Source organism: Pleurodeles waltl, chromosome 7 (assembly GCF_031143425.1).
Source record: "Pleurodeles waltl isolate 20211129_DDA chromosome 7, aPleWal1.hap1.20221129, whole genome shotgun sequence".
Lineage (NCBI taxonomy): Eukaryota > Metazoa > Chordata > Amphibia > Caudata > Salamandridae > Pleurodeles > Pleurodeles waltl.
Window position 1 is genome coordinate 506,568,209 of NC_090446.1, and position 13,414 is coordinate 506,581,622.

Below are 13,414 nucleotides of genomic sequence, written 5' to 3' on the forward strand. Positions count from 1 at the left end.
GAATTTTGAACAGAGAGCAGCTAGCCCATATTTTTTTTCCTGTAAAAGGTGGCTGGCTACCATACTTGGTAGGTTTGGTTCGCGTTATATAAAACAGTAATAAAAATGTAAACTGGCCAACATGACACACATTAAAAAGAAAGTGTTTTCAAATGAATGCATTTCACTTTTGCATATTGTGCGACGCTATTTTTGTACGATTAGAGGCAACTGTCTTAAGCGACGCAGTCACTTTCCTAACGTTAAAGGATTCAGAACAAATGGAGACACTGGGGCTGGCATTCGACAAAATGGCGGACAATGGGGAAAGAAAGGAAAGAACTGGAAGGAGGAAATGGTCGGCTCCAGAGGTTCCCATGACAACGGGAGCTACGAAAAAGTACCCGCGCATGCACGCGCCTTAAAAAGAAAAAAAGTGAAGGAAGATTAGGGTGTGGCTTCTAAGCCTCGCCTTTCTTTACGTCTGCGTGATTGTGACGTCATCGCGCTCGATCTATTACTTCCCCGCCCGACCTTGCTCAGCCTTCTTCTCTCAGGCGGCAGCGAGGTAACTGCAGCTTTCTCACCCTCGTCTTGTGGTCGCTTTACCGGTATTATGGCAAATTCTACCGTCGCTGAGCCCGAGAAGATGGAGCAGAGCGGCACTTGTGAAGAGGATGAGGAAGAAGAAAACATGGAGGGAGACGAAGACGAGTGTGATGACGACGAAGAGGAGAATATGGAACCAGCAGAGACCGTCACCATCGGCAGTACATACAAGTGTCGCCGTAGCGACAACACCCTGCGTAAGGATGGGTTTGAGGGTGAACCGTAATGCGAGGTCCTGCGGCACATAACTAACGTGTCGGCCTCTAAGGGTGAGGGGTGGTGTTCAGTACGTGCAGCACCCAGTCCGTAGTATTTATATATCATATTACGGGAGGTATGACACAGAATACCAAATGAGGCAGCGGTTTTAAGCCGTAAATTTCGGCGGGCGCACGGGCTTGTAAATCTGACAGTCCTTTGTCGATAAAAAAAGCCGATTTGCGTAACTGCCTTATATTGGCAAGATTTTCATCCTTAATGAGTCCTTAAATGTTTTAAATCAGTATCCCCATTGGGATTGGTGTTAAGTAGAATTTGAGTGGCAAATTAAGTTTGCCCGTCTATATTCTATTACGTGGTTATACGTAGCCGAAACAGATCTGTCGGCACGAATTAACTTGGTCCCAATGCCTTCCCTTTTTCGCAAGACCATTGCGCAGTTGAAAATGCGGTGGCGGGCTCTCATTGGTGTATCTGTCACGTGATGCAACTGTAATGGATGCAATGGCGTGGACGCATGAGCGGGCGCGCGCCCCTTCCGCCATTTTGTATGCCGTTTGGCTTGTCTCCATCTTGGATTAGTGGCGATGTGCCGCTTGTAAGTACATGATAAAACGCTAGTCGTTTTGGCTGTAATTGCTGTTGGCGTTCGAGTTTTTTTTAGTGTTTTACGCAGTGCCGCATCACCGCTACTGAAATGGGCATAACGCACACATATTTGGTTCCTACTGCACCAAGGGCCACGTGCACTAAATATCCGTGGGGTTGTAAACCGCCCATTACCGGTTCGGTATTTGTTGTGCGGCGTCCTTTCCGTATACCGAATTGTACTGGTGTGAATTTTTTGCTACCTACACAATATCCCATACCCCCAAATACCGCGCCCGCAAGGGTGGTAACTTGACAAATGGGGTTGGTGTCCCCACGGCCCCCATCTCCTGTGCTAGTGTTAAATTAAAAACCTCAAGAATCGGCAGTGTTCCTTTTCTTGAAAGAAAATGGACTATTCGAAAAGACTGCTTTATTAAAACCATCACTATCCCTAACTCTTAATCTCAGGTAGGTCTGTGTGCCACCTCATTAGGAGTCGCTAAATGAACACAAGTGTTCTATAAATTAGGCTTTACAAATGCCTAAACGCAGAATATCGCCATCAAATAATCGCCATTATCATGTACATATGTCCTCATGTCCCGCCATTTCGCTGCTCTCTTGCAGTCCGTTACGCCAAGCTATGGTGGGAAACTAGCTTTCCTTCGAATACTTGAGCCTTCGTCCTCGTGACGGAGGCATCCGGATAATTCGCAGCCGAATAGAGCACGACACAACACTGTTTGCTCTGCCAATACCCCCATCGCCACCATCTAGGCTCGCGCCTCCCGATTTTGGTTGCACGCATGTTGTGAATCATTTTCTTTCAGGGGCTCGTCTCACAGCTCGGTGTGTTGGAGATGGCCTCCTACAATGTTAATTTCGTTTGAAAACGACTTTAAGGACATTAGAAGCTTGTCATGGAAGGGATGACCCTACGCCATCTTGGTATGTTATTCACTCGTTTGGTAACTATTTTTATAGTGCTGATCGACCGTGCTTGTGTGAGCTGCAGCATTTCGTGGTGTGAGAGTTTAACATATATTTTTTTTCTGATAGACGCTGCAGAGATTATAAAGACCCGCAAGACGAAGGAGAACGCGGAGGAATTCTACGTGCATTACGTTGGACGTAAGTCTGTAATAAGCAGTATTTATCACGGCCAATAGATGTACCGCTTTCCATACCAGGACTACTGGAGTCATAACGCGCGCCTTGAAGTGTTTCATTTTGTTTTCTGCATTTTTCAGAAGCGGCAGAAGGAGCAGATACACTCTAGTTCTAGAGTTGCTGTGTGCTTTTTTGGGGGTTACCGTATTTGGACTACCATAATCAGTGTTTGGTCTTACTGGCTTTGGTTAGTGGCTTACTTTGTGGTGGCTAAGCAGGCTGATTGCTGGAGCTAGTGCCTCACATTGTAAAGTATTACTTTGTGCGTCCCGAGTGGCAAGATTGTTTTGGTCTCTTCCACTCATTTGGTACTTTTTGTTACTCCGGTACCTTGGTCTTGCTGCACTTAGTACAGTTGTTTCTATTTCTGCGCGCAGCCAAGTGTTAAGTGACTCGAAGGCTGCCTTGCTTTCCAGAGCTCGCGCTGTGACGTAATTTTGGCGGCTTGGTGTCGTAAAAATCCATAAAATAGATTGGTGAGCGCACCATACGTGCACTGGTCTTTTTCGCTGCAATTTAGTCAGCACCTCGGTTCTGGTGGTGCGTTTTGCTTTCGTTGACAAATGTGTAACGTTTGGTAAATCTGCTTCACCGGCGTATCATTTTTTTTAGTTCTGCCCATTTTGGCTGTGAAGCATTTCCAAATCTGTTCCCCTTTATAGTTGTAGCTGCAGTTACAGAACTCGCATGCTACGTGCACCCTAACTCCTGTTACGAAGTGTTTGTAAGATAACTTTTTCTGCAGTGAATCGGCGTCAGAATGAATGGGTGGATAAATCTCGTGTGCTGCAAGCCAAGCAAATTAAAACCGAAGAATTGAACAACACAGAGGATGAAACAAATGGCGTGTCAGACCAGTCTGAGGGGAAAACCGCACGAAGCAATAAAAGAAAAATTGAAGATGGAGACGGTGATCAGAAGGTAACAAGAACTCATAACAGTCCGCCCCTGCAAACTTTGTATGGTTGCTAGTATTGCTGTTTGTCTTCCCAATCGTAGGGGTGGTCGCTGCAGTATAAGTCTGCTCTCTAGTCCGGGTTTACATTACCCAACAGTAGGTTAAGATACTAATGGTATTTGATTTTGTGCGTGGTTTGCTGGTGCTTTGCGAGTGGCCAGAAGTCTGTTCCTCGTGCAGTCTACTGCCGTTTAAGGGTAACTATGACCCTACTCATTAAGCCCAGCACGTGTAAAACAGTTGGCTGTGTTCCAAATTGTAGTATCTACTGAACTATGTCCGATGTTAACCACAATTTATTGTGGCTAACAAATAACACTTTGGCATGGTGCGATGCATTAGAGGACTTTTAACGATACACGTGAGGCGCATCGTTTTGACTGGGCACTGTCTGGCGTGCAGGACCTTAGCAGTTAAATAAGGCTGCCTGCATATTACTTTGACTGGGTGGTCTTTTTTAGCTGTTGTGTGTACGGAGCAACGATATACTGAGTAAAATGTACACATTGTGCACCAGTGGTCTGGTTATGCAGGCTTAACCTCCGGTTGGCATTGTTGATGGTAAGCAAAGGTGCATCCGAACGAGGCAGGCTGTTCCCCTCTTATAAGGGGTACCGTGCTGGTGCTTTTAGTGGGCAGTCGCTAATTGTCCCCCTGCCAAACTTCCTTTAGGAGACGTTTTGTAATCTTTCAGTCGGGAAATGTGCATTGGCCTATGACCGCTTTGCCTTTATCTGGCACAGGCGTGTTGTGTTCTTACACTAGAGCTTAATCTTTAAGATTCTGGGGACCCTAGTAAATTACTGGGAACCAGAGCAATTTCAGAACATTTAAACATTCTAGATACTAAGACAAGTTACTCCAACGGGCTGTACCATACTGCTCCTTTGGTTCTAACGTCTTTTTTGTTGCATGTTTAGCGTCACCAGCTGTCCATACTACGAGTTATACCCACCACTAAGCGACTTAAATGAGCCCAGTCCTTAACATTTATTGACACGGCTTAATTTTCCTGTGATTAAATTCATTTTTAAAAAAATCTTTTCAATCTTTCAAGGTCTCCCAGATAGTGTTGTGGACCCCCAGAAAAACAGATGGTCTCTTAAGACCGTTTCTGGACTAGCAGATGTTAATGCTCGGCTAGATTTTTTTTACAGGGGGTTTGTAAGGCAAGTAGAAATCATCTGTCTTGTCATGTTGTCATTAATTGTACATGTCTAAATAAATGCAATCAAACTCAAAATTGACATCCTTTGTATTTCTTCTGTTTGTTCCTGGAGAACAGATCAATGTACACGTTCCATCCATTGTAGGCCGGTTAGTGGATAGGAGAATGCTTATTTAACAATTTCACTTTAACCTCTGATACAGCTGTTAAGTTTGCGGGTGTTTGAACTCGACTAGTTTGAGAAGCTTACAGCTTCACCTCTTGTCTTGTGATAGTTGCATAAAGCGGTGCTGGAATCCACCAAACCTACGTAAAGACGACGCCGGTTTAGCATTGTTCTGTTGAGGTTACATTTGACCTCGACTTCCGAAAGTGAATTGGACAATCTGCTGGTGTAAATGGATCGCTGTATGTTTCACATTGTCCCCCCACCCCCTTTCCAGGAAACTCGCCCTCACCCGAGTGTCCGTTCAGAGAACCAACTCATCATATGTAATTGAGGCAGCAGACTGCTCGCTCGTTTGTGCCATCTCGGGGTGCACTACACGTTGTACTTGCCTTAAGTGTTGGCGGGCGCGGCGCTTAACGGTCCCTGTACCGACCCATGCTCATTTGGTGGTAATCTGTCGCACCTCTAAACTGGACATTAGGTCGCCATGTGAGTACTAGAGTTAAAGTGTAGCTGCAAGTATGGGTGGCAGCTCGGCTGTGGGTAAATCTTTACCTGTTGTGGTTCTTCTGGCGCCGGGTGGATGTGGGTGGAGGCTCATCCCACCCGGTCAAGGAAGCAAGGGGTTGTTCTTCATTGGGTGCTTAGCCCAATCAATTGTGCACGCTGACTTTAGTACTTAAGAGTAACTAGCAGGGACAACTGCCTGTCACTCTCAAGTCGGTTCTAAGGTGCTAATTAGTGTAATGTATCTGAAAATGCGTGCCTTAAATGCCCATTTATTTCCCTTAGAAACGAAAAGTGGACGACGAGGAGGATGACTTTACCGAGGACTTGACCTGCCCACTATGCAGGTCACTCTTCAAGGAACCCGTCATTCTGGAATGTGGCCATAACTTCTGCAAGCACTGCATTGATAAATCTTGGGAGAGCGCCTCTGCCTTTTCCTGCCCAGAATGCAAGGAAGTCTTGACTGAACGAAAGTACACCACCAACAGAGTCCTCGCTAACCTGGTGAAGAAAGCAGCCGTGGGTGTCAAAGATAAAGATGTGAAGCCCAAGGAAAAATGTGATGAGCATGACGAGAGGCTGAAACTGTTCTGCAAGGATGATGGGACCTTGGCTTGTGTAATCTGCCGCGACTCTCTTAAGCACTCTAATCACAACTTCCTGCCTATACAGGACGCTGTAGGAGTGTATCGGGTAAGCCTTGGAATCAGATTTTTGGGGCTGGGGGCGCGTGTTAATAATCAGACTGCCACTAATTGGGTTATTTAATGTAGTCATGTTAACGCACTAATCCTACTGTGGGGTATACAGGTCAGATTGAGTGCAGTGGATTTCCAGTTTAGTGGCCTTAATAGCATTTTGCTAACTGCTTTTCTGCAATAAAGCACGGCCAGTGCATTAAGGTTGTTTTGACACGACCTCTTCCCTACCGGAAGTCGGAATCTTACCCTGCTGTGGTATTTAAAAACTCAACTCTCCACACCATAAACTCTGCAAATGCCATCTGGCCCTTGTTCCAACTCGATTGCTAGATCTACGACCAGCGTTGCTGAACGCGTACCGGTGTCTCCGAAATTATTAGTTCGACAACATCCCCAATTTATATGTAAAAGTTGCTTTGTGCCACTGTCGAATATCACACGTCTAACGGAACTAATTTGTTACATTATAACTGAATTGTAGGACCAACTGATCGCTTTAGTGTCTCCATTGGAGACCACCATGAAGGAAAACCAGAAGCTGAAATGTGACCAAAGCCAGAAGATTTCATTACACAGGGTGAGTAGGTTTGGCTTTAAACTGCACCATTACTGCTTTGTGGTGTAACTGGTTGACCGGGATACTCGGTTCAATTTTTTTTTTTAATCCTCAAAACTAATTGTACTAATCGGGTCCCTCATTGCCTGTTTGATTCACTTTAGGAGAATATTGTAGATTACAAGAAACACATTGAGTGTGAGTTTGAAAAGCTTCACCAGTTCCTTCGTGAAAAAGAAGCAAAAATGGTGGAAGATCTCAATGCGGAAGCAGAAGGTCTGCTGAAGGATATGGAGGCCAACTTGGTTAAGATGACGGATAATTGCGAATTTATTGAAGAGGCCATTTCAACCACTCAGTCCAGGCTCAATGAAAGCGACCCAATAGCATTCTTAACTGTAAGTATAGATTTAAAGGTTAGTGCTGGCTCCTCAAAAAACCCTACTATAAGTTGCTTCATACGTTCTTGACTAACTGAATCCTTGTACGTGAAAGGGCCAGAATTCCAAACATTAGGAATACCGATTTCCTATTTGCGATTCTCAGAGCTGCTTTTAAGAGATGTATTTTTAATGTGCAAAATCTTCGTTCCATCCAAGAGTCCTAATGGGTCACAAACTGACCTGCAATGGTTTTTAAAAACCACGCAATACGTTCTAAGAGCGTTTTCTGGTTACAATGAAAAACATACAAAACCTAATCTGCGTTTAGGTAAATAGTCAATAGCTAGCACAATCCAAGTACAGGCTGCCGCGACTAATAGGCTATAATCCATTAAAATAAAGTAACGTGGTACTATTACATTTTACATCAAATTCATTTCTGTCGTAGGGGCAGACCGTCCTCATCAGCTCACCAACCGTCTCAATTTCAAGCAGAACTACTTTACAGTAGTTGTATACACCCTACAAACGGTTAAAATGTTCAAGTGTAGTAAACAAGAGGACATTGTAGTTATAACATCTTCGGTGAAAGACTGAGCTGGCTCTGCAATTACTGCGATAGTGCTTAGTATTAGATGAGGCCCTCATAGCTTAAATGCCCCAATTTATTGGGGCCTGGTGGCGTAAGGTATTAGTTTTGCGCCCAGAACGCTGTAGCACAATCATTACCGTTCCTTTTGAATATCGAACCTGTATTTGGTTAACAAATCATTTTGTCTTTAATACACTGCATATTGTGCTGTTTGTGAATGCAAGGCTTGTTCATGTGGCCCGGAGTGTTCAACTTGCCTGTAAATGTATTGCTGTTATTAGTAGTCTCTAGTGCGCGGTGTCCTAAATCAGGTCTCATCGCCAAGTGCTATTGCAGCTGTATAAAGTAGAGTATATAATATTCGCTTATTCAGACCTATAATAGGTGTCCATTGGCTCACCTTTGTCTTTTTTTTTTTGAAGATGTAGGGCCACCTGGGTAGTAATTTCCAGTTATTTACATGTATTTTGGATACAGTTTCCATTGGTTAATAGTTTTTTCTTTCTCCCGCAGGATATAAAGAGCTTCATTGAAAAGTATGTATGCCTTGCTATGAAAACTTCAACTGCATGTAGTGTAAAAGCGTTAATTTTCTTTGTGTGGTGTACATAATTAAACGCGTGTTTTTGCGTTTAGGTGCTGTGAGGAGCACAGGAAGGGTGTTCCAGCCGAGAGTGTTTTGGTTAACAAGGAACTCAGCCAGGGTCGCTTCAAGGGCCCACTTCAGTACATCATATGGAAGGAGCTGAAGTCCGTTGTTCAGCCAGGTAACTATTCTACTTTCTAAGATTTGTAGCTCAAGTTTCAGATGCAAAAACGGGCCCTTGAAATGCCCGTTTTTTGCTTAGATTTGTCAGCACTGATTTGCAGAACAGTACTTTGTCATGCAATGACATCTGATGTGTTCTTCTTGCAGGTCTCGCGCCATTGACTCTCGACCCCAATACTGCTCATCCAAATCTCGTGCTGTCGGAAGGTTTGACAAGTGTGAAGTACACCGATACCAAGCAGCAACTTCCAGACAACCCAAAGAGGTTCAGCCAGTGTATTCTTGTGCTTGGTGCCGAAGGATTTGACTCTGGGAAGCACTACTGGGAGGTGGAAGTAGGGAATAAGACAGCCTGGGATGTTGGGATGGCCAGTGAGTCTAGTAATAGGAAGGGTAAAATCAAGCTGAATCCCAAGAACGGCTATTGGGCCATATGGCTTAGAAATGGTAATGCTTTCAAAGCGTTAGAGTCTCCCTCCAAGACCCTCAATTTGACTTCAAAGCCCTCCAAGATTGGTGTTTACCTGGATTATGAAGGGGGACAGGTGTCGTTTTACAATGCTGATGACATGTCTCCCATTTACACCTTCAATGGGTCCTTTACCGAGAAGCTGTACCCATACCTTTCACCATTCCTTCAAGATTCTGGCAAGAATGCAGAGCCACTGAAGCTTGTTCACACCAAGCTCTAATAAGGTTCTCTCCCCCTTCCCGACAACTGCAGGAAGCTTTTTGCTAGTGCTCTGAGTAGTGCCGCATTCACCTTTTTGTTGTGTAGCCTTTTATGCACATCATCTTGCCTCAACCCTAAAACATTCGTATGGCTCCCGCTTTACACTTCGATTTGTTAGTGTAGATGCGCCTTTGCAATACCTGTAACAAGGGTGAATGTAGTAGCACCTTCAATCTAGTTTTTGCTTTTGTCTAGAGATTGAGAAATAGTAACTGACCAATTTGTTTGAATCTTAATGCGTATGTGGCGCAGGGCAAGATGGGAAGGTTTTTTGAAGGTATCCCCTTCATCGAATACTGTACCGGCGTGATTAAACTTGATTTTATAGTTTCAAATGCGTTACATTTTTAGAAGATTGCATTGTTTAAACGGAACATTTCAACGTACTGCTTTGTATTTCTGAGCGCCGTATTCAAAATGGATCTCCGATTCTGTTGTATATTTTGCTGTTTGAAGTCTTGTTAGTTCGTCGTTGGTCAGAAATTGTACTGTTTTCCTAATAAACTTTCAAATTACTTTGTCTTGTAAATTACTTCTTAATTGGATACCTTGTCTGGGTACACGCTGTCCACGTCCTCTGGAGAGCACGTGAAAACATTATTTTGTGGTAGTCCGTTAATAACTGAAGTTAATATGCCCCAGTGGGAAACAAAGGCGTCATTTAGAAAATTCGGGTTGCTTTGCGAAATAAGATGTTCTTTTTGCAGACTAGTCTAGGAAGACGCTAGACTATTCTGCCTGCAAAAACGTCCGCCCTTCCCAGCTCTGGCAGTTATTTGCAAGATTCTGCAAAATGTTAATCTTTTTCTCCAAGACACCATACTATGACCAAGTTAATAAATTTAGGAGTAGGTTGTATGAAGTATTAAAAGGCTCACTTCTAACCTTAGCAGACCCTACCCCGCAGACATAAATGTGCAGTCTTTAAACCACCGGTTTGACATGCTTCAGATGTGACTCAGTTAATTTTGTATTCTCCATACCATAGCTGCGCTCGTTACTTTAACATTGCTTAATATATGCTCTGTTGCACTGGTTGCTTTTATGTGAAACGTTAGTGTTGTCCACGCTAAAGGGCAATACTTGCTATCTGCCATAAGATGCCCGAACCAATGCAAGAAACCAGCAGTAGGTTACTGAAGATGGTCACCAACAAGGCTTAGGGAGTGGCAGCAGCTGGGTAGCTTGGAAAACCCTGTAAAACTGGTGGTACCAATGCTTTAGGGGGGTACTCTATAGAGCTTGAGTGCGCAGGATCATACTTCAAATACTGGCATCAATATTGGGGTATGATTCTGACCTGTTTAATACCGAACAGTCTCTGGTTTGGAGTTACCATTATGTAGCTGGGCATGAGATCTATGTTAGAACATGTGTAGACAGTGGCCATCCCTCGGTCACGTAGTTTAGGAAAATGGAACTGGAGTTTGTGTGGGGGCACATCTGCTAGTGTAGGGATGTCCTCTGGCCAGCACTGAGGGTTTAGTCTAGGGGTGACTTGCAGTGCCCTGTAGTGAAAATGGGTAAGTGCACCTGGTTCACGCAGACTGCGGTGGCAGGCCTGCAGAACACTGCATATGCTGCCCATAGGAGTCGGAAGAAATGTTGGAGCCCCTAGGCATCCCCTGGAACCCCCATGTCCTGGGTGCCATATATTAGGGATTTAAAAAAAGGGGGGGTCGGTCAGTAAGCCAATTGTGGTAAGAAAAACGTACAGATAAGAACAAAACTACATGGGTCCTGGTTAACAGGATCCCAGAAGACAGACATACTGACAACCGGCAGAAATTAGGGGTAACCATGCCAAGAAAGAGGGTACTTTCCTACAAGGACCGATCTATTGGAGTACTTGACCTGGGGTGTTTGTCATTCAAACACTATTCTAGGATTGGCACTTCAAAATGCTCCAAATACTAGGCACAATTATTAAAATTACAGTCCTCCACTGATCAACTGCTCACTAACCCAGGTTTGTCTGGATATGATGGGGAATCTGATGACCTGGCTCTTGGTTTTGGAAGGTAGAGTAGTATGATACAGCAAGAACCAGATCAAGTTGATGTGGAGGGACCCAGATGAGGGCCTAGCAGATACTGTGGTGCTGAGCTCCGCAACCCTTGCTAACCAGCATTAGCAAAGCTAATAGGTATGGTCTGTACAAGACTATTTGGTAATAATGAACACCAAAGCCAACCACAAGGTGTAGAAGGTTCCCTGGGGATGCTGATCCCAAAGGTGGGGGGATGCCTGCTTGTCCCCCCAGGGGTACCAGATTGTGTGCACTTGGTGGATTCCTCGAACAGCTGCTGCTGGATTCCTCCTCCATCCTGGCCCCTCCTAAAGGTGTATGGTTTCTCAGTGCTCCCCCTGCGATGAGGTCACGAGTAGTGCTCAGCACACGCTGAGGTGGCAGCAATAAGGTGGTCCAGAAAAAATATAACCATAGAAATCCTGTGCTCCCCCCTCCCCCGGGCTAACTGAAGCAGGGAACCTGCAGCAGGCCAGTGCATCAGGGTCCTTGGAGTGAACTTTCAGGCCCTCTGGTCACCTAACAGGCCACAGGTCAGTCCTAATGGTGATTCCTCTGGGTGGTGTGCCGGACCAGCAGTATCTAGTTAAGCGAAGTTCTTAAACTCCAATGCCTTTGATATAGGCGAAACTTCAAAAGAACATTCCAACACTCCCTTTCGGCCCCAACCCTGGGTCTCGACCTCTGTAGTAGGGGTAAACAAACTCCTTTTGTGAGGGCACAGGCTATACAAATCTAAGTGGATTTGAGTCTGGCTGCAAAGCAGAATAGCTACAAGCACAGTGAAATACCCACTAAGTGGCATTTCCACCATAGTAATGAAAAATCCACCTACGTCAATGGGCAGGATTTGTAACTACCATTCCAAACATGCCCACGCTACTCATAGTTCAGAAATTACCACTGGAGTACTTTTAAGGGAATTCCTAATGCTAGCCTGTGAGGAGTAGTCCTCACAACAGTCCAAAACCAAATTGTTGTTTTTCACTACTAGGGCATGCCCCACAATGAAGACTTGTACGCAGGCCTGAGACGGGTTGGCTACTTCTGTGGGTGGCACAAGCTGTGCTGCAGGCCCACTAGTAGCATTTAATTTACAGGCCCTGGGTAGATTGGATACCATTGTTAAAGGGACTGGTAGGCAAATTTAATTGTGCCAAACAGGTGTAAGCCAGTCCTACCAAGTTTAAAGGAGGGCGTGCATGCTCTAACACTGGTCAGCACTGGTAAAGTGCCCAGAGTCCTAACGCCAATAAAAAGAGGGATAGAAAAACTGGAGGAAGGCAAAGTTTGGGCTAACCCTGCAAAAAAAAAGGACCAGGTCCAACAACTATCACATGTTTTATTGGTTAACTGATGAGATTTATAAATGTAGCCTACAAGACTCAACTCGAGCCATTGCAACTATAAAGCATGTATACGGTTTATTAAACCACGAATTCACTCAAGTAGTTTAGGAGCAATAGGGTCCCTAAAAGTATTTTCAATAGGCAAGAGGAATAGATGGTCAGTTTTAAGGATTTTAAGATGCATTTTTAATCCTTTGTCAGCTGAACAATATTAATGTGTTCATGCTATTTTTAAAAATAAATTTTTAATAGGTACTGTATTTAAATATGCACGGAGATTACAACCACTCCAGTATGTCACCTTGGGCACAAACTAGCCAACCTGTAATGAGGGAAAGCAAAATGGAAAGAATGGGAATGCCTGAGTTCACGGGTTACCGTTAGCCCCGCTTTTCAGCATAAAATCTGGAGGTGGGTGCAGTTGTGGGACATGCTGCATAACATGCAATGTTTGGAAGAGAATTGGGTTGGTTTTTTTGGGCAAGTTTGCCCCCCTTCTTTTTTTTTAACCAGTATGACTGAAATGCCTTGAGCCCTGTAAACTGCACTCAGCATGCGCCTGACCCTTAAATGGTGTATGTTTAATTGAAAAACCCATTTGGCATAGCATAACTGGTATATAGTATCAGAAGTACGCAGGCATGTGAGTTTTTCCTCGAGGACTGCAGCACTTGCACCTCCCCGAGTGGGATATGGTAAAACATGTCTCCCACTGCACTTAAAGGGCTGTTTTAAACTTACCCAAATTTGTAATTTAAAGTAACAGCAAAGCGCCGTCCTCCCTTTTTAATGTCTCTAATGTGGACCTGGTGAGCCTCAAGGCAGTGTGCTTTTACATGTTATCGCAGTAAAAACCACGATTTTTTAAAATATATATTTTTTACTGTGGAAAGGCTAGTATCAGCAGGTATGAGTTACAAGCTGGGCAC

General features: G+C 44.4%; 1 protein-coding gene across 1 annotated transcript; it reads left to right on the plus strand.

Moving 5' to 3' along the window:
• The first annotated feature begins 513 nt into the window (after positions 1 to 513).
• Positions 514 to 9,623, plus strand: LOC138304279 (zinc-binding protein A33). Its single transcript, XM_069244210.1, has 9 exons — positions 514 to 785; positions 2,458 to 2,529; positions 3,314 to 3,489; positions 5,656 to 6,066; positions 6,556 to 6,651; positions 6,795 to 7,028; positions 8,119 to 8,141; positions 8,242 to 8,372; positions 8,522 to 9,623. The coding sequence occupies exons 1-9, from the start codon at positions 596 to 598 to the stop codon at positions 9,064 to 9,066; spliced, it is 1,878 nt and encodes a 625-aa protein (XP_069100311.1). The 5' UTR covers positions 514 to 595; the 3' UTR covers positions 9,067 to 9,623.
• The last annotated feature ends 3,791 nt before the right edge of the window (positions 9,624 to 13,414 follow it).